We start from the raw sequence: 27713 nt of genomic DNA on the forward strand, positions 1-27713 counted from the left end.
CTGCGTTTATTCTTCTCATCTGTGAAAATTATGAAGAAACAGACTGCTGTGAAAATACTCAGCATGGTAGAAGATGAGAAACTCGTGGTCAACCCCGAGCTCCTGTGACATTCCCCAAGAACAGAACTTTTTATTTTCTTCATTTATTTTGTGTTTTCTTTCTTCTCTCATCTTTGTTATTATTTTCTACCTTCAAACTTAATCCTGTTTTTATTTTATCATTCATACGTCTTGTATGACTGTTGGCCTCTACAAGTTTACAAAAATAATTTGTTCAAAAAAAAGGAATGAACCCAGCAACACACAGGAAAACAGAAGTGACACAGGACCGCACATGTTCAGAGTCAGATTAAAGACAGAGTGGTGCAGAAAGTGAAACTATTCACCGACAGACTCTCAACAGAGACGCCACCTCGCCTTCATCAGCCGCCTCACAGACACAAACATGAGCTCAACCGGCATTTCCCAGGACTGTAAGTACATTTAATTTCATATAAACACAGTTTTCTATACTCAGTTTCAGTTCTACAGTCCCTGTGGTTTTGTTTTGTTGTGTCAACGACTGGACCTGGGTTCTATACTACCAATCTGGATTTTCTCTTCTCGAGGTAACTTCAGGGTTAACTCTCGGCTTCCTCATCCCACGATGGGCGGAAACAAGTCGACGGGGACTGGATAATATATTGCAGCTCAAAAAAGGTCTTATTGTGCATACCATAATGCTCTTCTCCTGTGAAGTAGGGGGAAAGTCGACTCGTGCACTAAATTCTACAGACGAGATGAAAAAAGTTCAGATCATGACCTTTGAAGTTACATGTTAACATCACACCAGCAGCAGCCTTAAATACAATGGAAGATATTCATTAGTTTCCTGCCAGTTCAAAATCACAACACATAAGAAGAGTTGATTGGGGGGGGGCTGCCCTCGCTGCTGAAAACAATCCTACAGGAAACACTGTTACTGGGTAGTTATGAGAAGTTATACTCTGTAAAGATCAGATGTTGTCAAACACATGACACTACCATGGGACCAAGTCTCTTCCTGACAACATCATTCATATTTTTATCTGATTCTCCAACAGATGAGAAGCCTCAGGACCTCCGGCTGGCGCTGGTTGGAAAAACTGGAGCTGGAAAAAGTGCCACAGGAAACACTCTGTTATAACAGAGTGTTTCCTGTGGCAAACAGGAAACACTCTAAAACAGGAAACACTCTAAAACACTCTAAAAAACAGGAAACACTCTCTTCCCTATAGGGAAGAGAGTGTTTACCTCCAAGGCATCTTCTGCCGGAGTGACCAGAGATTGTCAGATGGAAACAGGAGAGTTTGAAGGTCAGACTCTATCTGTGGTCGATACTCCTGATCTGTTTGACTCCCTGATGACTGAAGAGGAGGTGATGACAGAGGTTAAAAAATGCATTTCATTTTGTGTTCCTGGTCCTCACGTCTTCCTGGTGGTGATCCAGTCCAACAGATTCACAGACGAGGAACAAAAGACAATGAAACTCATCCAGAAGCTGTTTGGAGCAAAAGCAGCAGAGTACACCATCGCCCTGATCACCCACGGTGATAACCTGGAGTATGATGGAGTGACCGTTGAAACCATCATTTATAAAAATACAGCTTTTCATAACTTCATCAGTCAGTGTCATGGAGGATATCACGTCTTCAACAACAGGCAGACAGATCCAGGACAAGTCCGAGAGCTGCTGAAGAAGATCCACCTGATGGTTCAGAGAAACGGAGGAAGTTACTTCACCAATGAGATGCTGCAAGAGAGAGACAACAGCTTCATCAAAAAGGCTGGTTTGATGACGGCTGGTGGAGCAATTGTTGGAAGTGTGTTTGGTTTAGTGGCAATTGGAGGTGGAGCTGCAGTTGGAGCTTTAGCTGGATGTGCACTTGGAGCTTTAGTTGGAGCTTTAGCTGGAGCTGCAGTTAGAGCTGGAGTTGAAGTTTCAGTTGAAGGTGCAGTTGGAGCTGGAGCTACGTCATCCAGTGAAAATCAGATCTGATCATCTAATAACTGCAGCTTGTTAAATCTATATAACACCACTGAGGAATCAATCAGGTTATATTTACATTAGATTCTGCTTTTCACTAATGCATCATATTTTACTAACAGGCAAGTTTCTGTGGGTTTTAGAGGGGAGGGGCTTATTTCTTTTAACCAATCAGCACCAGCTCTTCATCGCGTGATCAACAGGGCACTTTAGTCCAACACACCATGTGAATTTAAAGCTTTATCAACTATAATATTCAAAAGAAATCCAAGGTGATTGTTTGTGTGTCTCTGAGCTCAGTATGTATTGGTTGTATTTGATCTTCTCACATGGAGCAAAATAAAAACATCCACCTGCATCACTTTTATTCAAACTGTCAGAAGAGAAGGCAGCAACATTGATTTTCATTCAGTATTCAGACACAATGTGGTTGATTTGGTTTGACTCACATGTGAAAATAAAGAGATCAGAGATGATAACTGAGATTTATGGTGTGGGTCTTTATTTCTATGTGTGTGTGTGTGTGTGTGTGTGTGTGTGTGTGTGTGTGTGTGTGTGTGTGTGTGTGTGTGTGTACATAGTGAATTTCTGCTCTTTTCACTTTATTTCTGGATGTGTCTGAATCAAATGCTTCAACATTGAGGAATGGAGATGTACAATGATAGAACGCAGCTCTAAAGCTGTTTCCATGGCAACCTACATAAACACATGCTGATTAAAGTTCTCTTTCACATGAAGCACCATCAATAGACACATTTTATGGCTAAAAAATCCAAGCTTTTATTTACAGTAGTATGAAGTTTGTTTTTTATTTGCTGATGAACCAAAAGTATCACTTCATTATAAGACGTTCTGTGGGTTAGAAAATGATAATGGAGCGTCTCGTAGTGGAGCACAATGCAGCCTCATGCAGACCTCAGCCTGCGGTCATAACGTGATACAAGACATGAAGGTGAAGTTACAATGATGTGACCATGAAAAGTGTGAAAAAAAACGACAATGGAAAACTGCTTCTAAATCATAAATCCGACCCAGCTGACTGACAGAGCAGGAGCTCTGCAGCATCTGGAGAGCCACCGGCTCCACAATCACAGATTACATTATCTCGTTCCCTCGTATTATTAAGGGAGCGACTTATCATCTCATTACCACGCGTTATTTAAATTTTTTTCTCTATAAACACTCCAGGGCTCTCTGTTTGCTGTAGATTTCAGAAAGCCAGTTCAGCGTCTCTTCCGCCTTGTAGGTAGCGATAACTCCCTGGTCTGGCTCCGCTCTGGCCCAGCAACCAAGTGGGGCCAGCGTAGCACCAGTTTAGCCCCTGGTAGGCCGAGGCTTTGGCAGTGGAAAGACAAAGAACTGCTGCTAAGTCTGGCCGTTGCTCCGAACTAGCACCTGGTTCATTCCGGTGGAAAAGCCCCCACAGGCTGCACACCGCAGCTCTGAGCCTGAAAAGTGCTTTATTAATCCCTAATTGGGAAATTCAGATGTCCAGCATCATCCAGTGTGTGCCATCCATAACTAAACACTCTCACAACAATACAGACTTAAAAAGAAAAAAATATATAAATAAATAAACAAATAAACAAATAATAATAAACTAATAATAATGACAATAATGACAATAATAATAATAATAATAATAATAATAATAATAATGATGATGATGATGATGATGATGATGATGATGATGATGATGATGATGATGATGATGATGATGATGATGATAATAATAATAATAATTATTATTATTATTATTATTATTATTATTATTATTATTATTATTATTATTATTATTATAATAATAAATAAGTTAAAAAGCTGCTGGCAATAGTGACCAACTTGTCCAGCCGGTTCTTCTCTCTGGCCGTCACGCAGTTGCCCCAGCACACTACAGCAAAAACAACCGCACTTGCCACAACAGATTGATAAAAGAGGTTCAGCATTTCATTGCAGACTTCAAAGGATTTTATCTTCCTGAGGAAGAAAAGTCTTCTCTGTCCTTTCTTGTATGCTGCATTTGCACCGACCAGTCCAGTTTATGGTCCAGATGAACCCCCAGATATTTTTAACTCTGGACCACCTCAATGCCCACAAGCTCAATCATCACAGTAAGGTGAATTGTTTTCCGCCTCCTAAAGTCCACTGTCATCTCCTTGGTTTTTGACATATTGACTATGAGTCCATTGTCTTTGCACCGGTTGGTAAAGTCTGAGAGGTCCCTCCTGTACTCCCCCTCGTCCCCTCCCTTCACACAAGCAACCACAGAAGTGTTGTCGTAATACTTCTGTATATGGCATGATGGTGATCTGTAGGTGAAGACGGATGTATACAGAGTGAAGAGAAAAGGGGATAACACAGTCCCCTGGGGGGCTCCACTGTTCCTACACAGAGTGGCAGAGAGTGCGTCCCCCAGTCTGACATACTGTGGTCACTGTCAGGTAATTAGTGATCCACTCAGTAAAAGCAGGCTCAATGCCCAGATTGTCCAGTTTGCATCTGAAGATCAGAGACCGTGTGGTATTGAAGGCACTGGAGAAATCCAAAATCATTGGCCTCACATACTTCCCAGAGCCAACAAGAAAAGAGTGGACCTGGTGGAACATGTACAGGATACTGTCCTCCACACTCATGTACTCTCGATAGGCAGACTGTAAGGGGTCTCGTGCCTGCTGCAGTTGGCCCCAGGAGCCGCAGAAGAAGCCGCTCAAGGGTTTTCATGATCAGACGTCAGGGCCACTGGTCTGTAATCATTGACTCCAGACGGCTTCCCGACCTTTGACACCAGCACAATGCAGGATGTCTTCCACCGGCTCGGTCCCTGCCCCGTTCGGAGACTCCAGTTGAAGAGTGTGTGCAGAGGCACAGTTAGCTCTGCAGCACAGTCCTTCAGGAGCCTCGTTGTTATACCATCCGGCAAGCTGACTTGCCAGGACACACTATCTTGAGCATATCGAAAATAAATGAAAGTATTGTTATTGTTATCTTATATAAATAACTTAATACATTCAAATAAAATATTTCTTTGTAACTGTGTCCTGGATGTATTTCAGCTCCTTTGATTGTCGTAAAGGCAATACATGTGTTTATTTGTAAAGTACCATGTTGTTCCATTATCATTGTATATGTGTTAAATAGCAGTTAATATGACTACAAAGAATTAAGAGGTGCAAGTCCTAATTGCATTTTGCACCTTTAACTTAAGCTTATGGCTCATTTCTGATGAATTAGCAACTATCAAGAGCCAGACGGTTGTAAAGACTGAGTTTACTTGTACTTTCTCTCATTTTAACGGTGCAGGCAATTGGCTTTCTGCTGCTACCGGAAGTCGCCGTCTATACGCCATGGCGGCATGGCATTAGCACAGTCTGGCAGTTTATATATGTCTACGGCAGAAACCTCCCTGACAGGCTACAGACCAAATATTCTATGAAGGTATGTACTCTAAAGCATTCTGGGAGGATTTACATCACTGGTTATTTAAACATGTACCAGTTCCTTTTTTCAATTGTGAAAATATGTTACGGTTTGTGGAATACCCGGTATTTACACAGTAAAATAATTGTATTAGTTGGACATTTACATTTCTGATCAGCTGCTTTTATTGTTACTGAACTCCAAAGAGATAAATAGTAATATAAAGGCTTATAGGAGGGTAGACGCAATAGTAACATTGTACTATACACAGTACTGTACACAGTATTGTACACTGTACGACTGCTGTGAAAATACTCAGCATGGTAGAAGATGAAAAACTCGTGGACAACCCCGAGCTCCTGTGACATTCCCTAAGTACAGAACTTTTTAATTTCTTCCTTTATCTTATTTTGTCTTTTTTCTTTCTTCTCTCATCCTTGTTATTATTTTCTACCTTAAAATGAATCCTGTTTTTATTTTATCATTCATACGTCTTGTATGACTGTTGGCCTCTACAAGTTTACAAAAATAATTTGTTCAAAAAAAAGAAATGAACCCAGCAACACACAGGAAAACAGAAGTGACACAGGACCGCACATGTTCAGAGTCAGATTAAAGACAGAGTGGTGCAGAAAGTGAAACTATTCATCGACAGACTCTCAACAGAGACGCCACCTCGCCTTCATCAGCCGCCTCACAGACACAAACATGAGCTCAACCGGCATTTCCCAGGACTGTAAGTACATTTAATTTCATATAAACACAGTTTTCTATACTCAGTTTCAGTTCTACAGTCCCTGTGGTTTTGTTTTGTTGTGTCAACGACTGGACCTGGGTTCTATACTACCAATCTGGATTTTCTCTTCTCGAGGTAACTTCAGGGTTAACTCTCGGCTTCCTCATCCCACGATGGGTGGAAACAAGTCGACGGGGACTGGATAATATATTGCAGCTCAAAAAAGGTCTTATTGTGCATACCATAATGCTCTTCTCCTGTGAAGTAGGGGGAAAGTCGACTCGTGCACTAAATTCTACAGACGAGATGAAAAAAGTTCCGATCATGACCTTTGAAGTTACATGTAAACATCACACCAGCAGCAGCCTTAAATACAATGGAAGATATTCATTAGTTTCCTGCCAGTTCAAAATCACAACACATAAGAAGAGTTGATTTGGCCTGAACAGGAGTTGAACAGAGAGGAGAAGGGGGGGGGGGGGGGGCATCGCTGCTGAAAACAATCCTACAGGAAACACTGTTACTGGGTAGTTATGAGAAGTTATACTCTGTAACGATCAGATGTTGTCAAACACATGACACTACCATGGGACCAAGTCTCTTCCTGACAACATCATTCATATTTTTATCTGATTCTCCAACAGATGAGAAGCCTCAGGACCTCCGGCTGGCGCTGGTTGGAAAAACTGGAGCTGGAAAAAGTGCCACAGGAAACACTCTGTTAGGGAAGAGAGTGTTTACCTCTAAGGCATCTTCTGCCGGAGTGACCAGAGTGTGTCAGAAGGAAACAGGAGAGTTTGAAGGTCAGACTCTATCTGTGGTCGATACTCCTGGTCTGTTTGACACCCTGATGACTGAAGAGGAGGTGACAACAGAGGTTAAAAAATGCATCTCATTTTGTGCTCCTGGTCCTCACGTCTTCCTGGTGGTGATCCAGTCCAACCGATTCACAGACGAGGAACAAAAGGCAGTGAAACTCATCCAGAAGCTGTTTGGAGAAAAAGCAGCAGAGTACACCATCGCCCTGATCACCCACGGTGATAACCTGGAGTATGATGGAGTGACCATTGAAACCTTCATCAGTAAAAATACAGCTTTTCAGAAGTTCATCAGTCAGTGTCATGGAGGATATCATGTCTTCAACAACAGGCAGACAGATCCAGGACAAGTCCGAGAGCTGCTGAAGAAGATCCACCTGATGGTTCAGAGAAACGGAGGAAGTTACTACACCAATGAGATGCTGCAAGAGGCTGAGAGAGCCATCAGAGAGGAGATGGAGAGACTTCTCAGAGAAAACCGTCAATTGAAGCAGGAAGAAGCTCGAAGACAGGCCGAGAGAAACAACAGCTTCATCAAAAATGCTTGTATTGGTTTGGCGACAGCTGGTGGAGCAGTTGTTGGAGCATTTGTAGGAAGTGTGTTTGGTCCAGTAGGAACTGGAGTTGGAGCTGCAGGTGGAGCTGCAGGTGGAGCTGCAGGTGGAGCTGCAGTGGCCAATTACTGCATCATCCAGTGAAAATCAGATCTGATCATCTAATAACTGCAGCTTGTTAAATCTATATAACACCACTGAGGAATCAATCAGGTTATATTTACATTAGATTCTGCTTTTCACTAATGCATCATATTTTACTAACAGGCAAGTTTCTGTGGGTTTTAGAGGGGAGGGGCTTATTTCTTTTAACCAATCAGCACCAGCTCTTCATCACGTGATCAACAGGACACTTTAGTCCAACACACCATGTGAATTTTTAAGCTTTATCAACTATAATATTCAAAAGAAATCCAAGGTGATTGTTTGTGTGTCTCTGAGCTCAGTAGGTATTGGTTGTATTTGATCTTCTCACATGGAGCCAAATAAAAACATCCACCTGCATCACTTTTATTCAAACTGTCAGAAGAGAAGGCAGCAACATTGATTTTCATTCAGTATTCAGACACAATGTGGTTGATTTGGTTTGACTCACATGTGAAAATAAAGAGATCAGAGATGATAACTGAGATTTATGGTGTGGGTCTTTATTTCTATGTGTGTGTGTGTGTGTGTGTGTGTGTGTGTGTGTGTGTGTGTGTGTGTGTGTGTACATAGTGAATTTCTGCTCTTTTCACTTTATTTCTGGATGTGTCTGAATCAAATGCTTCAACATTGAGGAATGGAGATGTACAATGATAGAACGCAGCTCTAAAGCTGTTTCCATGGCAACCTACATAAACACATGCTGATTAAAGTTCTCTTTCACATGAAGCACCATCAATAGACACATTTTATGGCTAAAAAATCCAAGCTTTTATTTACAGTAGTATGTAGTTAGTTTTTTATTTGCTGATGAACCAAAAGTATCACTTCATTATAAGACGTTCTGTGGGTTAGAAAATGATAATGGAGCGTCTCGTAGTGGAGCACAATGCAGCCTCATGCAGACCTCAGCCTGCGGTCATAACGTGATACAAGACATGAAGGTGAAGTTACAATGATGTGACCATGAAAAGTGTGAAAAAAAACGACAATGGAAAACTGCTTCTAAATCATAAATCCGACCCAGCTGACTGACAGAGCAGGAGCTCTGCAGCATCTGGAGAGCCACCGGCTCCACAATCACAGATTACATTATCTCGTTCCCTCGTATTATTAAGGGAGCGACTTATCATCTCATTACCACGCGTTATTTAAATTTTTTTCTCTATAAACACTCCAGGGCTCTCTGTTTGCTGTAGATTTCAGAAAGCCAGTTCAGCGTCTCTTCCGCCTTGTAGGTAGCGATAACTCCCTGGTCTGGCTCCGCTCTGGCCCAGCAACCAAGTGGGGCCAGCGTAGCACCAGTTTAGCCCCTGGTAGGCCGAGGCTTTGGCAGTGGAAAGACAAAGAACTGCTGCTAAGTCTGGCCGTTGCTCCGAACTAGCACCTGGTTCATTCCGGTGGAAAAGCCCCCACAGGCTGCACACCGCAGCTCTGAGCCTGAAAAGTGCTTTATTAATCCCTAATTGGGAAATTCAGATGTCCAGCATCATCCAGTGTGTGCCATCCATAACTAAACACTCTCACAACAATACAGACTTAAAAAGAAAAAAATATATAAATAAATAAACAAATAAACAAATAATAATAAACTAATAATAATGACAATAATGACAATAATAATAATAATAATAATAATAATAATAATGATGATGATGATGATGATGATGATGATGATGATGATGATGATGATGATGATGATGATAATTATTATTATTATTATTATTATTATTATTATTATTATTATTATAATAATAAATAAGTTAAAAAGCTGCTGGCAATAGTGACCAACTTGTCCAGCCGGTTCTTCTCTCTGGCCGTCACGCAGTTGCCCCAGCACACTACAGCAAAAACAACCGCACTTGCCACAACAGATTGATAAAAGAGGTTCAGCATTTCATTGCAGACTTCAAAGGATTTTATCTTCCTGAGGAAGAAAAGTCTTCTCTGTCCTTTCTTGTATGCTGCATTTGCACCGACCAGTCCAGTTTATGGTCCAGATGAACCCCCAGATAATTTTAACTCTGGACCACCTCAATGCCCACAAGCTCAATCATCACAGTAAGGTGAATTGTTTTCCGCCTCCTAAAGTCCACTGTCATCTCCTTGGTTTTTGACATATTGACTATGAGTCCATTGTCTTTGCACCGGTTGGTAAAGTCTGAGAGGTCCCTCCTGTACTCCCCCTCATCCCCTCCCTTCACACAAGCAACCACAGAAGTGTTGTCGAAATACTTCTGTATATGGCATGATGGTGATCTGTAGGTGAAGACGGATGTATACAGAGTGAAGAGAAAAGGGGATAACACAGTCCCCTGGGGGGCTCCACTGTTCCTACACAGAGTGGCAGAGATTGCGTCCCCCAGTCTGACATACTGTGGTCACTGTCAGGTAATTAGTGATCCACTCAGTAAAAGCAGGCTCAATGCCCAGATTGTCCAGTTTGCATCTGAAGATCAGAGACCGTGTGGTATTGAAGGCACTGGAGAAATCCAAAATCATTGGCCTCACATACTTCCCAGAGCCAACAAGAAAAGAGTGGACCTGGTGGAACATGTACAGGATACTGTCCTCCACACTCATGTACTCTCGATAGGCAGACTGTAAGGGGTCTCGTGCCTGCTGCAGTTGGCCCCAGGAGCCGCAGAAGAAGCCGCTCAAGGGTTTTCATGATCAGACGTCAGGGCCACTGGTCTGTAATCATTGACTCCAGACGGCTTCCCGACCTTTGACACCAGCACAATGCAGGATGTCTTCCACCGGCTCGGTCCCTGCCCCGTTCGGAGACTCCAGTTGAAGAGTGTGTGCAGAGGCACAGTTAGCTCTGCAGCACAGTCCTTCAGGAGCCTCGTTGTTATACCATCCGGCAAGCTGACTTGCCAGAACACACTATCTTGAGCATATCCAAAATAAATGAAAGTATTGTTATTGTTATCTTATATAAATAACTTAATACATTCAAATAAAATATTTCTTTGTAACTGTGTCCTGGATGTATTTCAGCTCCTTTGATTGTCGTAAAGGCAATACATGTGTTTATTTGTAAAGTACCATGTTGTTCCATTATCATTGTATATGTGTTAAATAGCAGTTAATATGACTACAAAGAATTAAGAGGTGCAAGTCCTAATTGCATTTTGCACCTTTAACTTAAGCTTATGGCTCATTTCTGATGAATTAGCAACTATCAAGAGCCAGACGGTTGTAAAGACTGAGTTTACTTGTACTTTCTCTCATTTTAACGGTGCAGGCAATTGGCTTTCTGCTGCTACCGGAAGTCGCCGTCTATACGCCATGGCGGCATGGCATTAGCACAGTCTGGCAGTTTATATATGTCTACGGCAGAAACCTCCCTGACAGGCTACAGACCAAATATTCTATGAAGGTATGTACTCTAAAGCATTCTGGGAGGATTTACATCACTGGTTATTTAAACATGTACCAGTTCCTTTTTTCAATTGTGAAAATATGTTACGGTTTGTGGAATACCCGGTATTTACACAGTAAAATAATTGTATTAGTTGGACATTTACATTTCTGATCAGCTGCTTTTATTGTTACTGAACTCCAAAGAGATAAATAGTAATATAAAGGCTTATAGGAGGGTAGACGCAATAGTAACATTGTACTATACACAGTACTGTACACAGTATTGTACACTGTACGACTGCTGTGAAAATACTCAGCATGGTAGAAGATGAAAAACTCGTGGACAACCCCGAGCTCCTGTGACATTCCCTAAGTACAGAACTTTTTAATTTCTTCCTTTATCTTATTTTGTCTTTTTTCTTTCTTCTCTCATCCTTGTTATTATTTTCTACCTTAAAATGAATCCTGTTTTTATTTTATCATTCATACGTCTTGTATGACTGTTGGCCTCTACAAGTGTACAAACATAATTTGTTCAAAAAAAAAAAATGAACCCAGCAACACACAGGAAAACAGAAGTGACACAGGACCGCACATGTTCAGAGTCAGATTAAAGACAGAGTGGTGCAGAAAGTGAAACTATTCATCGACAGACTCTCAACAGAGACGCCACCTCGCCTTCATCAGCCGCCTCACAGACACAAACATGAGCTCAACCGGCATTTCCCAGGACTGTAAGTACATTTAATTTCATATAAACACAGTTTTTTATACTCAGTTTCAGTTCTACAGTCCCTGTGGTTTTGTTTTGTTGTGTCAACGACTGGACCTGGGTTCTATACTACCAATCTGGATTTTCTCTTCTCGAGGTAACTTCAGGGTTAACTCTCGGCTTCCTCATCCCACGATGGGCGGAAACAAGTCGACGGGGACTGGATAATATATTGCAGCTCAAAAAAGGTCTTATTGTGCATACCATAATGCTCTTCTCCTGTGAAGTAGGGGGAAAGTCGACTCGTGCACTAAATTCTGCAGATGAGATGAAAAAAGTTCAGATCATGACCTTTGAAGTTACATGTAAACATCACACCAGCAGCAGCCTTAAATACAATGGAAGATATTCATTAGTTTCCTAAAAGTGTCAAAATCACAACACATAAGAAGAGTTGATTGGGGGGGGGCTGCCCTCGCTGCTGACAACAATCCTACAGGAAACACTGTTACTGGGTAGTTATGAGAAGTTATACTCTGTAAAGATCAGATGTTGTCAAACACATGACACTACCATGGGACCAAGTCTCTTCCTGACAACATCATTCATATTTTTATCTGATTCTCCAACAGATGAGAAGCCTCAGGACCTCCGGCTGGCGCTGGTTGGAAAAACTGGAGCTGGAAAAAGTGCCACAGGAAACACTCTGTTAGGGAAGAGAGTGTTTACCTCTAAGGCATCTTCTGCCGGAGTGACCAGAGTGTGTCAGAAGGAAACAGGAGAGTTTGAAGGTCAGACTCTATCTGTGGTCGATACTCCTGATCTGTTTGACTCCCTGATGACTGAAGAGGAGGTGATGACAGAGGTTAAAAAATGCATTTCATTTTGTGTTCCTGGTCCTCACGTCTTCCTGGTGGTGATCCAGTCCAACAGATTCACAGACGAGGAACAAAAGACAATGAAACTCATCCAGAAGCTGTTTGGAGCAAAAGCAGCAGAGTACACCATCGCCCTGATCACCCACGGTGATAACCTGGAGTATGATGGAGTGACCGTTGAAACCATCATCAGTAAAAATACAGCTTTTCAGAAGTTCATCAGTCAGTGTCATGGAGGATATCACGTCTTCAACAACAGGCAGACAGATGCAGGACAAGTCCGAGAGCTGCTGAAGAAGATCCACCTGATGGTTCAGACAAACAGAGGAAGTTACTTCACCAATGAGATGCTGCAAGAGAGAGACAACAGCTTCATCAAAAAGGCTGGTTTGATGACGGCTGGTGGAGCAGTTGTTGGAGCAGTTGTTGGAGCATTTGTTGGAGCATTTGTAGGACGTGTGTTTGGTCCAGTTGGAACTGGAGGTGGAGCTGCAGTTGGAGCTGTAGTTGGAGCTGTAGTTGGAGATAAAGCTGGAGGTGCAGTGGCCAATTACTGCGTCAGCCAGTGAAAATCTGATCTGATCATCTAATAACTGCAGCTTGTTAAATCTATATAACACCACTGAGGAATCAATCAGGTTATATTTACATTAGATTCTGCTTTTCACTAATGCATCATATTTTACTAACAGGCAGGTTTCTGTGGGGTTTAGAGGGGAGGGGCTTATTTCTTTAAACCAATCAGCACCAGCTCTTCATCATGTGATCAACAGGACACTTTAGTCCAACACACCATGTGAATTTTTAAGCTTTATCAACTATAATATTCAAAACAAATCCAAGGTTTGTTTATGTGTCTCTGAGCTCAGTATGTATTGGTTGTATTTGATCTTCTCACATGGAGCCAAATAAAAACATCCACCTGCATCACTTTGTGTGTGTGTGTGTGTGTGTGTGTGTGTGTGTGTGTGTGTGTGTGTGTGTGTGTGTGTGTGTGTGTGTGTGTGTGTGTGTGTGTGTGTGTGTGTGTGTGTGTGTGTGTGTGTGTGTGTGTGTTCAAGCCAAAACGAAGATGTTTGTAAAGTTTTTATTTAAATGAAAACAGATCAAAGGTCACAGATCAGAATAACATCATGTTTCACATACAGATTTTAAATCATTCGAGTATTTTTAATTTCTAAAACATCACAAACTTGTCATTTTATTTTTTCAGTTAGATTGAAGTCATTGTGCTTCCTTGTCGATTGTTATTGCTGGTCCTCATGCCTCAGTGTGGTGATGTTGGTGCAGACGTTGGGATTTATGGTTGGTTATTAGCATTAAATTACTGTAAGTAATAGATTACTGAAAGTAATAAATCACTGGAAGTAAATTATGAAAAATTGAAATTATTAATGGAAATAAACGGCCATTTACTCATTAACAACTCCAAAAGTAATTGAGTAATTACTTAAAAGTTAATAAATTATCTAAAATAATTTATTAATGAAAAATTATTAATTTGCATAAATTTGTTATTTATTTATTGATAATAAAAAGGGGGCACCACCAGATAGACTGGAAATAGCTAATACCAAAATATCAGTCTCATTTGTAAAAGGTTTATTTAAGTTCGTTAATATTTCTGTGTGGAAATATAACAATCTTAAATAAAAGGGAAGGTGTGAGATCCGAGCACAGACTGTTACAAACCAGTGAATTGTCAACAATAATTACACAATAATCACCAAGAATCGTTCAATTCAGCTAACAGGCATTTATTAACAAAACTGTATTAATCCATCATTAATTCTGAAATCATTCCATAAATCAACACACTTAAGTATCAAACATCATCTAACACGGCGATATAATCCATTAAACAGCACACACTATGTACAAAGTGTGTGTGTGTGTGTGTGTGTGTGTGTGCGTGCGTGCGTGCGTGCGTGCGTGCGTGCGTGTGTGTGTGGTCTCGGCATAATGACCCAGAACGTCCACCAGGTGGAGGCAGACTTTGGCGGGTCAATGTGAGTGGGTGTGATGACCTCAAACGTCCACCAGGTGGAGGCAGACATTGGCAGGTCAGTGTGGTCACTGTGATGACCACTAGGGGCGTGCGGCGGTGCGCAGAGGATTAGCGCAATGACTTGATGTGTCCACCAGGTGGATGTCAAGAGGAATTGCGATGACCTACGCAACCACTCGAGCCGTTTGACTCGCTCTTTCTGGGGGAGGCGGGGGTTGCTTTGCGACCAGATAAACAAGACGTCCATCGCACGCGCATGCATGAGGGCAGTCTTGGATCGAGGGCGTAACGAACGGGTGGTTTTGTTGGCCCGGTTCTGAGCACTGGAGTTCTAAGTGGATGTCGGGACATGCCTAACCCTAACCCTCTGGTGATCAAGGCAGAAGTGGTCTTGCAGCATCAGATAGCAGTTGGTTGATACATGTAGCTGTGTGTGTCTGTGAGCTTATCTTGATCAGATAACACGAGTGCAGGGCTGCGCAGACCCTGGTTAGTGAGAAGAGGGGATGATGAAAAAGGGGGGAGACAAGAGAAAGACAGAGAATCCTGGCGAGGCTCGGTTCTGAACCCTGGTTCCTCCACACAGAGCTCCCAATGGGCCTGGAGGTCACTTGGACCTCTGGTTCTGAGGTGGAAAACCAGAGTCCTGGACTTAGTTGGTGCGCGTGAACGCGCATACACAACATACGAGATGCTGCGGCCTTATCAGCGGCACATTGAAACACATTGCATGTTAGCTTCACGCTAATCTAACAATTTCTGCCCAGACAAAAGCTCTTACTGTCCGTGGTTGTGCTGTGTTGAACAGCACCGTCCATGGTGCTGTGGGGTTCTGTGAGGCTGCGGTAACTGGTTGTTACTGGGTCTGAATTCAGCATCCTGAATTCAGAGGCCTGGCTTCAGCTGCAGTCCTGCAGCTGAAAGGAGGAGAGAAGACGCTGGCTCGAGTCTCCAGAATCCCCCCAAAAAAGAAAAGGGAAAGAGAAGAAGTAGTCCAAACTGTGTCCTGCTCGTCCAGCGGGCTGGCGTTGGTTCTGTCCCTTGGACCTACTTGGTGCTCTCTTTACCGTCCCGAGGCAGGCAGCAGAGACATGTGTCCCTCTCTGTGGTCAGATTGAGAAGCAGAGAACAGTTGGTAGGAGAGGAGTTTCATTAAGTTGACTTTCGGACCCCTGTGGTGTCCGGGTCGGGTTCGACCATCCCCACCGGTTGCCAACCTGGGGGGGTTGGAGACTTCCTGGGGTCTTTGGCCTCTTCCCTGCTGTTTTATGGCCTGTTCATTGTCCCTGGTGTTTCTCCTCTGTCAGAGAACTGCTTGGAGGAGTTCAATGGAATCTTCAGCCCAACAGTTGTTTGTTCTTTGTTGCAGGAAGTGTGGAGTGATTGTGGAGTTTTGTGCTCTGTGTCAGACTGTCCAACAGGTGCAGAGCAACCGCACCTCAGAATCGTGATGCTCGGGAAGACTGGAGTTGGAAAAAGTAAGCAAATGAAAAAAAAAAAGAAAGCACAAAGCGTTGTACATAAAAAGGGAGCACAAAACAACATACAAACAATTTAATAAAAAAACATAACAAGAGTAGAAAATCTATCAACCAAAAGCTTTTCTAAATAAAAAAGTTTTTTAAAGAGAGGGTGAGCACTGAGGTGTAGGGGAAGAGCATGTCAGCAATGTACTGAGGGGCCTGACCATGCAACGCCCAGAAAATAAGGATTAAGATTTTAAAATCAATTAAATATTTGACTGGGAGCCGATGAAGAGCTGACAAAAGGTTGGTGGTGGGCTGTGCAACAGGAAACACCATTTTAGCAAAGAAAGTGTTTGATTCGAAGATGTCGGCGTGTTCGCTGACGTGCAGCTGTCAGAAGGAAACGGCAGAGTTTGACGGGCAGAGTTTGGCGGGCAGATTCTGGCGGTGATCGACACTCCCGGTCTGTTTGACACCAAAAGAAGTGAAGAGGAGGTGAGGAAGGAGATCGACAAATGCATCTCATTTGCTGCTCCCGGTCCTCAGGTCTTCCTGGTATCCCAAATGGCAAAAACAAAATGTCTTTTTGCAGCAGGGAGTTCCTCCGGAAGGGTCTTCTTCTCTCCAGGAGCAGAAGCAGCAGATTAGGAAGAGCAGCCATCGTACCGAAGAGCGCCGCCCTCGACAGCACAGTCTTTCTGAAACCTGTTTTCCTGCTGCTGCCTGACGCCGACCAGATTCCCATCCTGATCAAACACTTGAATGCCAGTTTCAGACTTGTCTCTTCTTACGGCGAACACATTGAAGAAGGCCAGAGCAGCTGAGGCTGGGATCGGCAATACGGACCTACAGAAGGTCTGGATTGGTGGATTCTTACGTTCAGTCAGTTATTGAAAATCTGAGGGACGGTCTCTGCACACGCGGTGTAGCAGACGGTTCCCACCATCAGCACGAGCTGCCGCCGACTCGTCTTCACACCCTGTTGCTCTGATGAACGATTACTGTGGACAAAGTTGAACCCTCTGCAGCAAAAACTGCGAGAAATTATTTCACAAGTTCTCTACTCTCGACTGTTTCCCCTGTTTTGTTATGCATATATCCTCACAAATACAGCAGCAAGTGACCGATGTTCCATTATTTTTGCCGCTATCAGTTTGGGGGTGTCCCTCTGCATTACCGTGGGTCCAGTTCAGCATCACCCAGCAGCACCCAGCAGCACCCTGTCCCCCTGCTGGCTCCACTACAGAACTACCAAGATCACCAATGTTTTTCATCCAGAAAATGCCTGGATGTTGTTTTTCCTTTCATATTTGAAGGGATACGAAGCTTCAATGCAGCTGAACACACGGTACCTGCTGAGAGCAGGTGTTTACAAAATGTTAATGCCCCTCATTGTGGACGCACACATCTTTATTGGGAACTTTAGAGTCATTAGTGTGGACTGGCCGTACAGTAAAATAAGTTAATGCCTGCTTGTTGGAAAAAAAGCGTGACCCAGACACGAAAGATAAGTCTTATTGAAGTGTATTAGATTGAAATTCTTTATGTGTAACATGAAAAAACGATACAGGACCATTTGATGAACAGCCGTGAGACGGGGTTGCAACAACACAAAACTTCTACAAAGAGATGAAAAGCAGGCGACAAATTATTCAGGAGTTTTACACAACCTGTAAGTCCAGGTGTTTGACCACCAGGTGCGCTGCAGGAATGAGTGAACCATCATCTGAAGAGAATAAAGGATCGTAGAGACATGTCTGTTTTCAATGTGGTGTTTTTATTTCGTAAGAACACAGTTACAATCTTAAAAAACATCATCTCACGTTAACGCGTTCACGCTAACAAAACGCATATGTTTGACTGAACGTGCTCACGAGCATCCGCCACCGTAAAGCTTAACACCTGCAACCCCTCCTAGGACCCGCTAAGAGCGCTGTGTGCTGCTGTCATTTATTTGTCTGTCTGTTTGTTATATCCTCAGGTCTTTTGGGTTAACCACCCGGCCGATGAAGAGCAGCGCCCCCGACGTGTCGTCGCGGATCAGGAAGAGGAAGGGTCGGTCGACGCGGTAGGTCAGGTGACTCGGCGGTGAGACGGTGCTGGCGTACTGGTTCCCCTCCGGCGCCGTCTCCATGACAACCTTGTGATTGACGCTGCCAAGCTTGGCAGGCTGAGGTGAGATTTTGTCCAACTCCTGGTTGTTGAGCCAATCAGAGAGACCTTCGGAGAAGAAGACGACATTTTACCAAAACTCCATCGTTTTCTCACATTGAGGACTTGTGTGGAGAAAAGGTTTCGTCCAGTCGTAAACAAACACAAATCTACAAAATCTCAAGCAATTCTTTGCTGTTGACTCCTGTTTGATGAATTGGATGATGGACGTGTAATGTAAGGTTTCTCAACTTTGCCAGGTTTCCCTTTTAGAGATTTACCAGGATCCCTGGAGATTTCTATAGCTTATTGTCTGATACAAACTGTAAAATCAAACAGGACTCACTGGGATATAAAACATATCCTCACACAGCTGGAAAAAAAAGAGTTTAAAGTTATTCGACCAGAATCCAAACGGGAAAAATGAAAACATTTACAACCAAGTTTTAGTCGTTGATGTACATCTTTAATATGTCAGTACCATTCTGAAGGAATTCCCTCATTTCACTCAAACAAACACGTATTTCGAGCATTTAAATTTCACAGAACATACCGAGTTTGTTGACATCTTAGTGGCCATTATTATCATGGCTTCAAAACTCTTTCTTTGAGAAATGCCTTTTTCAGGCTGAATCGGTCAAATGTTGATATTTTCACTTGAGCTGCTACAACGTCATCTTTGGTATCCCAGGAACCCATGTGTGCAGATTTTGGAAGATGACGTCATCTTCAGAAATCTTCACAAAATGTAAAGAAGCTCTGATGTCTACAAATTCCAGTTTGTTTGTAAACATATATACATTGATATTATCGATTTGGGCAACTGTGGGTTAGAAATTCAAGGAAATGAGTGGCAATTGTTTTGTTTTCGTGTATCGGTTCATTCTCTGTGCAGAAGTGATACCTTTAATGGGAAGCATAGTTTAAAGATTTTTGTTTCGGGGTAGAATAACTTTAACGGGTATTGGTTTTGAATATTTACTGTAGAGCTTATATTGGTCATCTCTTTGGGAACAAATGGTTAAATGATTTCATTGTTGAATTTCTTGTAAAAACATGTAAAAACCAGTCATGGTGATGCTGAGGTGAATGCGTCGTGAATGTGTGATGAACGTGCGGTGGGACTGACCGAGCTCTCCAAGCAGTGGCATTACGTCTGTGGAGTAGCTGAAGCTGAGGGCGGGCAGCGTGAGGGACACCTGAGCCGGAAGCAGTGTCATGGAGAGGTCCTGCACGAACTCTGCAGTCAGACTCTCCTCCAGCAGGGTGGTGTTGGCGCTCACGTCATCGGGCAGAAATACGAACATGCTGACGTCGTCCTGCATCTGGATCTGAGCGATCTGACGGGGAGGAATAGGAGCAGCTCATCGTCAGGCCGGAGACACGCTGCAGGCCATCAGAGTTGAGAGAGAACGCTCACCATGCAGCTCAGGTCTGAGTCTGCGCCCATCTTCACTGGATAGTTGTCCTGCTGCATCATGGAAACTCGGACCGGCGCTCCTCCGTCCACCTGGAAATTGTCAAGCGCACCGCTCTGACCGAAGCGAGTCGCCCACTTCCCTGATTACACACAGAAAGTTAGAATTCACTCTCATTAAACAGCCCTCCTAGCCAAGCTCTGTTTTCAAGACTGTCAACAGATTTGACCGTTTTACAACTGACCAACATGGAGAAGCTTCAAATCTCATATAGACAATGTCAGTGATCCCACAAACCAGCATGCTCAGTTTGAGGCAGATAACTTCTTTACTTTGGGGATTACGAGGCTTTCAACCAAGAGAGCACTTCAATGTAAAACATGATGTCATCTGCAAAGAAAAACCTGCAAGTTTCTAGAGGCGCTTCCCTGTTGCCCTTTTAATGAAAGCATAAATGTTCTCGGATTATTCTGCATTTCCTTGTATATATAGAGGGTTCAAGGTTGTACAATTCCAGTAACAGTTGGGAAAAATGTTTACTATTATGAGGTTAAAGAAACACTTGTATGCAGATGACATACACCTGTTTGTCCTTGACTTGAACGTTTTCAACTGAACAGCTTGCATTGGTTTCATATAGGAACGTCCCAATTAAACATTTTCGTATCAGATTTTACAGAATCCTGATATGATACCGACATTTTCTTGACCCAGAAGTTGGTTTTATAGTATAAAATGACATGAAGTTGTATAAAGTTATGAAGCACCAAACACACAAAATGTTTGGTCTCCACCTCCACCGCACCACCTGTTTACATCTTTACTCTTTAATTTTAAGATAAAAAAAAGCACTTCAGTGGATAATGTTGATGTCTGTGGTGCTTTAGGATTTCAACTCTTAAGTAACAGTGCTCTTTCTTGTATTACACCACCAGACTTCTATATTTTGTTTCATTCTTTGTTTTGATCATGTTGCTACCGGCGTTTCAGAAGACGAGCAGTTTAGTAACTACTCGGATCTTTGTGCATCTGACTTCATGATTCATAACAATTTAGTGGTTTTTCAGAAGTACACGTTTATTTGCGGATGACACAAGTGTTTTTCTGAACACCACACCACCTTTTTCAAAGCCTTCATATCTCAGAAACTAAAGATGCAAATTTGAAGTGTTGTACACTTGTGGGTGGATAGGTTCATTCTACTTGAAGATGTTTGGTTGAAATCTTTCAAGCCAAACAGCAAAATACCACTTCATGTCATCTGCATAGAGGTGAATCTGTAACTTCACAGGAGAGAACATTTCACTCAGCAATAACCTCCGACAGTATAAAACTGTGGAGCGTCTATTTTAAAGGGTCAAGAGAGTGGGACAATTCCCTAAAATCCAGTTCAGCTAACAGGAATGGTTCACCAGGAAAGGCTTGAAACTATTTGTAAAGTTAAGATAAGTTTTTCAGAAGCAATTTTTTTCTTTGCAGTTGACCCCAGTTTTTAAAGCCTCCAAATCTCAGAAGCCAGTGATGATACAAGCTTGATACTTGAGACACTGCTTGTTGGAGACATCAAGATCATTAGCTTATAAATAAATAAATAAATAAATAAATAAATAAATAAATAAATAAATAAATAAATAAATAAATAAATAAATAAATAAATAAATAAATAAATAAATAAATAGATAAATAATGTGTCCAATTTGGGATTTGTAAAAGGTTTGTGTCCTCGCAACAGAAGGTCTGCCATCAATGCTATCGTGATTCTGTGTCAAACCGGGCGTATCCACCAGCTAACGAAGCCTTCAGATCTTCAGGGGTGTTTCTGCGATGAGACGTACCTTTAAAGTAGGCAGCGCTCACAGTGTTCACGCCTGAGTTTCGGGGGAGGGGCTTGGCCAGTAAGCGTTGTACCTTCCCGCCGGTCTGCTGGGAAACCCAGTCATTGATGTCTTTCATATCTCTGGCTCCGCCCATCAGCTGCTTGGGACGAACGCCGTACTGCTGCTCAACCAGTGAGAAGAAGTCCTGCTTCAGACGGAGTCCTGACAACAGACCGAACCGACCGTCAACTCAAATCACAAGAAGCAGCAGGAAACGTTTTACAAGAGGCCCCATTCACACAATGATGTTTTCAAGTAACAACGGAAACCTTTCGTTGTATTTTGGGGTTCACTTCTGAAAACTGAACTTTTTGACATCAGCTCCCAAGGTGAACCTTTTGAAAATGCTCCAACTCTGTCTGTGGAAAAAAACGCATCTTTGCTGAAACGCTGCTACTTGTCATGCACACCACGGCCATAATAAACAGGTCTTCTGCACATGCTCAGTAGATAGACAATAAGAACAATGGTTCCTCCGTCATGTCATGACTCCCAGTCCATATTCTCTTGGGACTTGGTAGTTTTACAGTTGACAGTCATGTAATAACAGTCCAACTTGTTCGTCTGTCCACACGAATGTCCATGTTCTCCCATAGTTAATGTTTATAGCATGTTGTTCTTGATGACAATGTGTGTGTGGTTTCATTACAAAAGCAACCAACAGCGCCATCTCATGGTCAGGCAGTCAAACATGATCAACTTCAGCATTTCCTCTGTTTCCATGGTAAATGTGCAGAAGAAGTACTTAGTATGCCACATGCGCAGTAGCAGCATATCAGAAAAGTTGCATTTTCAAAAAGTTCCACCTTGGGAGCCATTTTAAAAGAGATGTGTTTTCAGTGGCTCTAAGAAAAGTTGTAGATGTTTTTCATTGTCATTTAGAAAGCGTTGTGTAAACAGGGCCTAAATTAGGACGTTTTTGTCTTCAAAAATGTCGAGGACATTATCAAAGATTTTGTCTTGTTCCTGTTTATTTCTACAGTGCTGCTGTTATAACCACCACCACCACCAGAGGTCACTAATGGGCTCAGTGGGGGTTCACGTTGACAGGGCCCTTCCAGAGCGGGGCTCACGTTTGGCGAGGTAAAGGCGAGCGGCGGCACTCAGGCCCTTCCCAGTCGTGCGGACCGAGGCCAGCAGGTCTTTGAGGGTGTTGTGCATCTGCGGATCCTGCAGTGTGTGGTAGCGTAGGGTCCGGTGCAGCTGCCGCTCAGCATTCTCCGACACTCCTGCAGGAGAGCGAGGGGGCGGAGTCAGAGACAGAGGGTCGGCAAGAGGAGCAGCATCAATGAAGATTTAGACAGAAACGCCTTGGAATAAAAAAAAACATGTCATACAAACAATAAACCCTTCGTAAAGTCTCTATCATCAATTTGACATATTTTTACCTTTTTTCAGTGTAGATTTACTCCAACAAATTTTATTTTGTAGTTTTCACTTCAAAAAAGTATTTATTTTGGTCTTTGTTCATTTATAGGGTTTGTTTCATGTTAATTCACAACTTCAAAGATTCAAAATTAGTCTTTTACACAAGTTTTTTCTTTGAATTTTATCTAAGGAATCAATTATTTATTTTTTGTATGTGTGAATCTATTTTTAACAAAAATTATATTTTTCCCATTTTACCCAAGTTTATTTTTTTCAGTTAAATTTATGTTGTATTAGTCTTGTAGTTGTGTTTGTTGCTGTGGCCGTTGTTGACCATGTTTCTGAACCTCGAGTAGATTACTGTAGTGAGTTTTTGCTGGATGAGCTCATACACAGGGCAGCAAAAAAGCTTATTGTTGTTGTTATTATTGTCATTATAGTAATTGTTGTTGTTATTTGAGTTGTGGTTGTTATATTTGTGATTTTAGCAGCTGTTGCTCTCATTCTTTTGTCTGTTGTTATTGTTCCCTTTGCCCATGAAAGTTAGGCGACCAACAAAGTTGGCTGAGGTTGTTTTCATCTGCGTGTATGTATGTATGTATGTATGTATGTATGTATGTATGTATGTATGTATGTATTTGACCAACTTTTCGCAAACACTACTCACCAAAATTGCATGGAATTTCAGCGTCTGTTGCCATGGAGATGTTCCCTGCTCAGTGTTTCACAAAATGATGTAGCTACCTGACCGAGCTAGTTAGCATCGATATGAGCCAACAGCTATCATGCTCGTGATGCTAATTCAGTTCCGCAAACAATCGTACCTTTGGCGAAGGTCTGCGCTCTACCGAGTGCCGGTTATAGTTTCTTATGTTTTGGTGGTTATTATTGTTGTGGCTGTTGTGGCTGTTGGTCACCGTGTTCCGGAGTCCCAAGCAGGTTATTTTCAGTTGGTTTTTACATGAGTTCATTCACAGTGGCTGAAACATTCATTTGGTCTAAGGTGCGCTTGTTTTTGTCACCCATGGAAAGCTGCGTGAGAGCCGCGGACACGCTGAGCGGGGCCAGGAAGACGTTGGTGGAGCCATCGCGGCTCGCCAGCGCACGGAAAAGGTTGTAGCCAAAGTCGGAGGTGGCAGCGCCCATCTTTGTGGTGGGCGTGGTGAAGAGCTCGACATGTTCCTCTTCGGCCGCCTCCTCGCCGCCCGTCTCCGACTGCAAGCAGATCAGGTGAACCGGAGCTGAAACCTTTCTGTAACTTTTCCCTGTAAGGCATGAAAACGTGTGTGTGTGTGTGTGTGTGTGTGTGTGTGTGTGTGTGTGTGTGTGTGTGTGTGTGTGTGTGTGTGTGTGTGTGTGTGTGTGTGTGTGTGTGTGTGTGTGTGTGTGTGATACCTGAGCCTGACAGCAGCTCAGCAGGAGTCCAACCTGCAGCAACAAAGTGATTCGCATCATCCTGAAAGACACACACACACACCAGTGTTGGCAGAGTTACCTTGAAAAAGTAATCTGATTACTGGTTATTAGTTACTCCTTTAAAAGGTAACTTAGTTACTTTACTGATTACTTGTTTTTAAAAGTAACTAAGTTAGATTCCAAGTAATTTTTTTGGTTACTTTCAGCAGCTGCCGACAACACTGCCCACAGTCTCAACATGAAAATGAAAAAATTCTGATCACTGCCTCCTGCACCATGTTTATATTTTAACGTTTGACCTTCATTCTTTGTTGTATTTATATCTGACTCACGGTTTTATTATCTGATTTTCACTATTACTGGGTTTTTTTTACCCCGTGATGTAGTTGTAGTCTGTTGTTGCACTATTTATCTACCGTATTTTCCTGACTATAGAGCGCACCTCAATAAAAGCCGCACCAACAAAGTTTTTAAAAAAAATTGGAAATGTACTTATATATGCCGCACCGGCCTAAAAGCCGCGGTGAACTACTGAACTGAATATTTAGTTTAACTGAACATAACTGAACTGATCAGTTTCCGAACGGTGCCCAAAGCATAAAAGTGCTTATCAAACAAAACAGAAAAGTTATTGATTGCTTTATTCGTCGTCCTCCTGCGCACTGAAACCATCGAAGTCCTCTTCTTCAGCGTCGGAGTTGAACAGCCTCAGAAGAGCTTCGTCACACACCTTTTCTGTGGCGATGTCAGTGTTTCTCTCCATGTCGCTCTCCCTGTCGCTGTCATCATCCCGGGGTGAAGCTGACTCTGAAGCTGAAGTGCCCTCTTCACGCAACAGTCCAGCCTTCGTGTGGTTTCCATGATGAAGGGGTATGGGTTTGAAAATAAATCTCTGTCGTGCCTGCTGCTTGCATGTGCTAAATGAAAATTAGCACTTTCTTCTCTTATGTTAAAATTTGACTTTCACCGGTCTCGTTTTTTTCACTTTATACTACAGCGCCCCCTGGCGGGTGAAGAAAAATCCTCAGAAAAGCCGCACCGCATTGTAAGCCGCATAGTTCAAAGCGTGGGAAAAAAGTAGCGGCTTATAGTCAGGAAAATACGGTATTCATTTATTTGCACTGGCTGGTCTAAGCTACCATTTAATTGACCCCCGGGGATAATTAAGTCTTGCATTGATTGATTGATTGATTGATTGATTGATTGATTGAAAAAAAGGGGGGGGACTTCCAGACAATATATCTTTTTACTGCGGACAATTACAAAAATAGTGTAACATCTCTGCAGTTGTGCTCTTGTTGCAATGATAAGATTTACTAATTACATTTGTGAGTGCCTCGTAAGAGCGAGTTGGCCTGTGATTGGCTGAGAGTGGAGAAGGGGGCGGGTCAAGTGAGCGTGTGGAGCACGGTGCGGAAACTGCCTCTGTGTGTGTGTGTGTGTGTGTGTGTGTGTGTGTGTGTGTGTGTGTGTCACACACACACACACACACACACACACACACACACACACACACACACACACACACACACACACACACACACACACATAAACACACACACGTACACATACACATACACGTTTTCATACCTGACAGGGACTCATTATAACGACTGATTACCTGTTACTACCTGCACATTTTAGCATTTAAGGATTTGAAGGAGACATCCATGTTTGCTCCAGAACACACACACACACACACACACACGCACGCACGCACGCACGCGCGCACGCACGCACAATGAACCTTTTGTTCTTTACACATCTGGACCTGCTTATGGTAGTTTCAGAATCACAAAAGTCTGTCATCCAAAGCTCAGAACACACACACACACACACACACACACACACACACACACACACACACACACACACACACACACACACACACACACACACACACACACACACACACACACACCCACACACACACACGTGATGGGAAAAACAGACGCCATTCAGCCGCAGCAGGTTTTTTTCCTAAACGTCCATATCCACAAATTCCACAAACCAGAGACACAAACTTAAAATAAAGACGTGGACCTTTAAACCAGACCTTGACCGTTAAACCAGATCTAAACCAATAAACTAGACCTTGACCTTCAAAACTGACCTACAACATACAACTAGACCTGGACCTTTAAACCAGACCCGATCTCATCAGAGTTTAAAAGAACTGAAATTTAAGCCTCTTCGGAGCCTGATCCCTGGACCCTGATCGGTGCTGGATCCAGCTTCTCTGAGGGTTTGTCGGGTGTGGCGGGGGACCTGCAGAGTCCTGCAGGACCCGGAGCTGACTCAGCAGACGCTGGTTCCTGCACAGACCTGTCAGAAGGACGACTCCTGATTGGCTCCTGATGAACTCTGTGATGAAGAACCTGCCAAACCACAACCCCTGAAACCCTGAATGACCTCGAAATTATCTACATCACCTCCACGCACACACACACGCACACCTGCACTCACGCACACACACATACACGCACACACACACACACACTGCAGCATGTTTGAATCAGGTCAGAGGAGATGATCGAATCCAGATTGTGAACTTTGGAAAGATGAACAAATCCTCAAATCACAGTTACATAAACTCTGCAGCAAAAAAAAAAAAAAAAAACTCGGAGAGAAATGGAATGAGAGTGACTCTTTAGAGGCAAACAAACAGAAAATTATGATTTGATTGAGTGAATGTGGAAGGATTTTTTTTTTTTCAGAAACTTTAAATTTGCAGCTCGATCACCAAAATCTCCTCTGACACGCCTCACACTTCAAATCCAAGTTGAAGCTTCACTCTATAATCCTAAACTCGAAAAAAGTTTTTTTTTATTGGTTCGGGTTGGCTTATGGGTTGCTTTCTTTCTCCAATAAAACTGTTTGTAGAGTGCAAAATGCACAATATCATGCGCAAAGGGAAAAGAAAGGCGCAGTCTGCAGACTCACCTCTGAGCTGAGACGGTCCACGTCGCTCCCCGAGTGTCTGCCTGCTGATGAAGATGAAGAGGATGAAGTTGAGGAGAGCCTTCGGCCCCTTCACGCCTCCCGCATCCGCGCACACGCGCTCTCAGCAGCGCGCCGGGGGCGCGCAGCCGTGTAGGGCAGCGTCACGTTGCAACGTGGACAGCGCGCACCTCTGTGTGACGTCATGGGGCTTCGGGTCTCTAAAAGTTTGTGTGAAAAAGCTTCAGGCTGAGAAACGAGAACACAATGTTTCACAGGCATGTTCTCTGCTTCACTGTCAGCAGGGAGCCTGATGCTTTCACCAAACTACGTTTTTAATCTGTTCAAACCAGTTTAAACCAGTCTGAACCACTTCCATAATCTCTTTGAACCAGATTAAACAGCCTAACCAGTTTGACACAGTCACTAAGCCTGC

The 27713-nt window shown here is 42.9% G+C and overlaps 3 protein-coding genes across 3 annotated transcripts; 2 read left to right on the forward strand and 1 right to left on the reverse strand.

Annotated features, from left to right (window-relative positions):
* Positions 1 to 445: 445 nt before the first annotated feature.
* Positions 446 to 2483, forward strand: LOC308121904 (GTPase IMAP family member 9-like; the record flags this gene model as incomplete). Its single annotated transcript, XM_080483430.1, has 3 exons — positions 446 to 473; positions 1083 to 1139; positions 1236 to 2483. 3 exons carry the CDS (start codon positions 446 to 448, stop codon positions 2015 to 2017), a joined length of 867 nt encoding a protein of 288 aa, XP_080339556.1. The 3' UTR covers positions 2018 to 2483.
* Positions 2484 to 6052: 3569 nt separating this feature from the next.
* LOC308121905 (GTPase IMAP family member 8-like) lies at positions 6053 to 13553 on the forward strand. The gene is made up of 5 exons (XM_080483431.1): positions 6053 to 6158; positions 6803 to 7670; positions 10303 to 10370; positions 11697 to 11777; positions 12388 to 13553. Exons 1-5 carry the CDS (start codon positions 6131 to 6133, stop codon positions 13200 to 13202), a joined length of 1860 nt encoding a protein of 619 aa, XP_080339557.1. The 5' UTR covers positions 6053 to 6130; the 3' UTR covers positions 13203 to 13553.
* A 4310-nt stretch (positions 13554 to 17863) lies between these two features.
* serpinf1 (serpin peptidase inhibitor, clade F (alpha-2 antiplasmin, pigment epithelium derived factor), member 1) lies at positions 17864 to 27577 on the reverse strand. The gene is made up of 8 exons (XM_080483669.1): positions 27281 to 27577; positions 24317 to 24377; positions 23944 to 24136; positions 22627 to 22782; positions 21512 to 21715; positions 19679 to 19818; positions 19388 to 19598; positions 17864 to 18327 (listed from the first exon to the last, which is right to left on the reverse strand). The coding sequence occupies exons 2-8, from the start codon at positions 24374 to 24376 to the stop codon at positions 18077 to 18079; spliced, it is 1215 nt and encodes a 404-aa protein (XP_080339795.1). The 5' UTR covers position 24377; positions 27281 to 27577; the 3' UTR covers positions 17864 to 18076.
* Between the last annotated feature and the right edge of the window lie 136 nt (positions 27578 to 27713).

The sequence above is a fragment of the Lipophrys pholis genome, assembly GCF_963383615.2.
Source record: "Lipophrys pholis genome assembly, chromosome: 16".
In the NCBI taxonomy this organism is placed as follows: Eukaryota; Metazoa; Chordata; class Actinopteri; order Blenniiformes; family Blenniidae; genus Lipophrys; species Lipophrys pholis.

Coding starts and splice junctions, on each gene's coding strand:
- LOC308121905 (XM_080483431.1), top strand. CDS start 6,131: ATGAGCTCAACCGGCATTTCCCAGGACT. Junction 6,159..6,802: donor AACCGGCATTTCCCAGGACT/GTAAGTACATTT, acceptor ATTCTCCAACAG/ATGAGAAGCCTCAGGACCTC. Junction 10,371..11,696: donor GACGTCAGGGCCACTGGTCT/GTAATCATTGAC, acceptor ATTCATCGACAG/ACTCTCAACAGAGACGCCAC.
- serpinf1 (XM_080483669.1), bottom strand. CDS start 24,376: ATGATGCGAATCACTTTGTTGCTGCAGGTTGGACTCCTGCTGAGCTGC. Junction 22,783..23,943: donor TCTCACGCAGCTTTCCATGG/GTGACAAAAACA, acceptor GCTCTCCTGCAG/GAGTGTCGGAGAATGCTGAG. Junction 18,328..19,387: donor GCCACTGCTTGGAGAGCTCG/GTCAGTCCCACC, acceptor TCTTCTCCGAAG/GTCTCTCTGATTGGCTCAAC.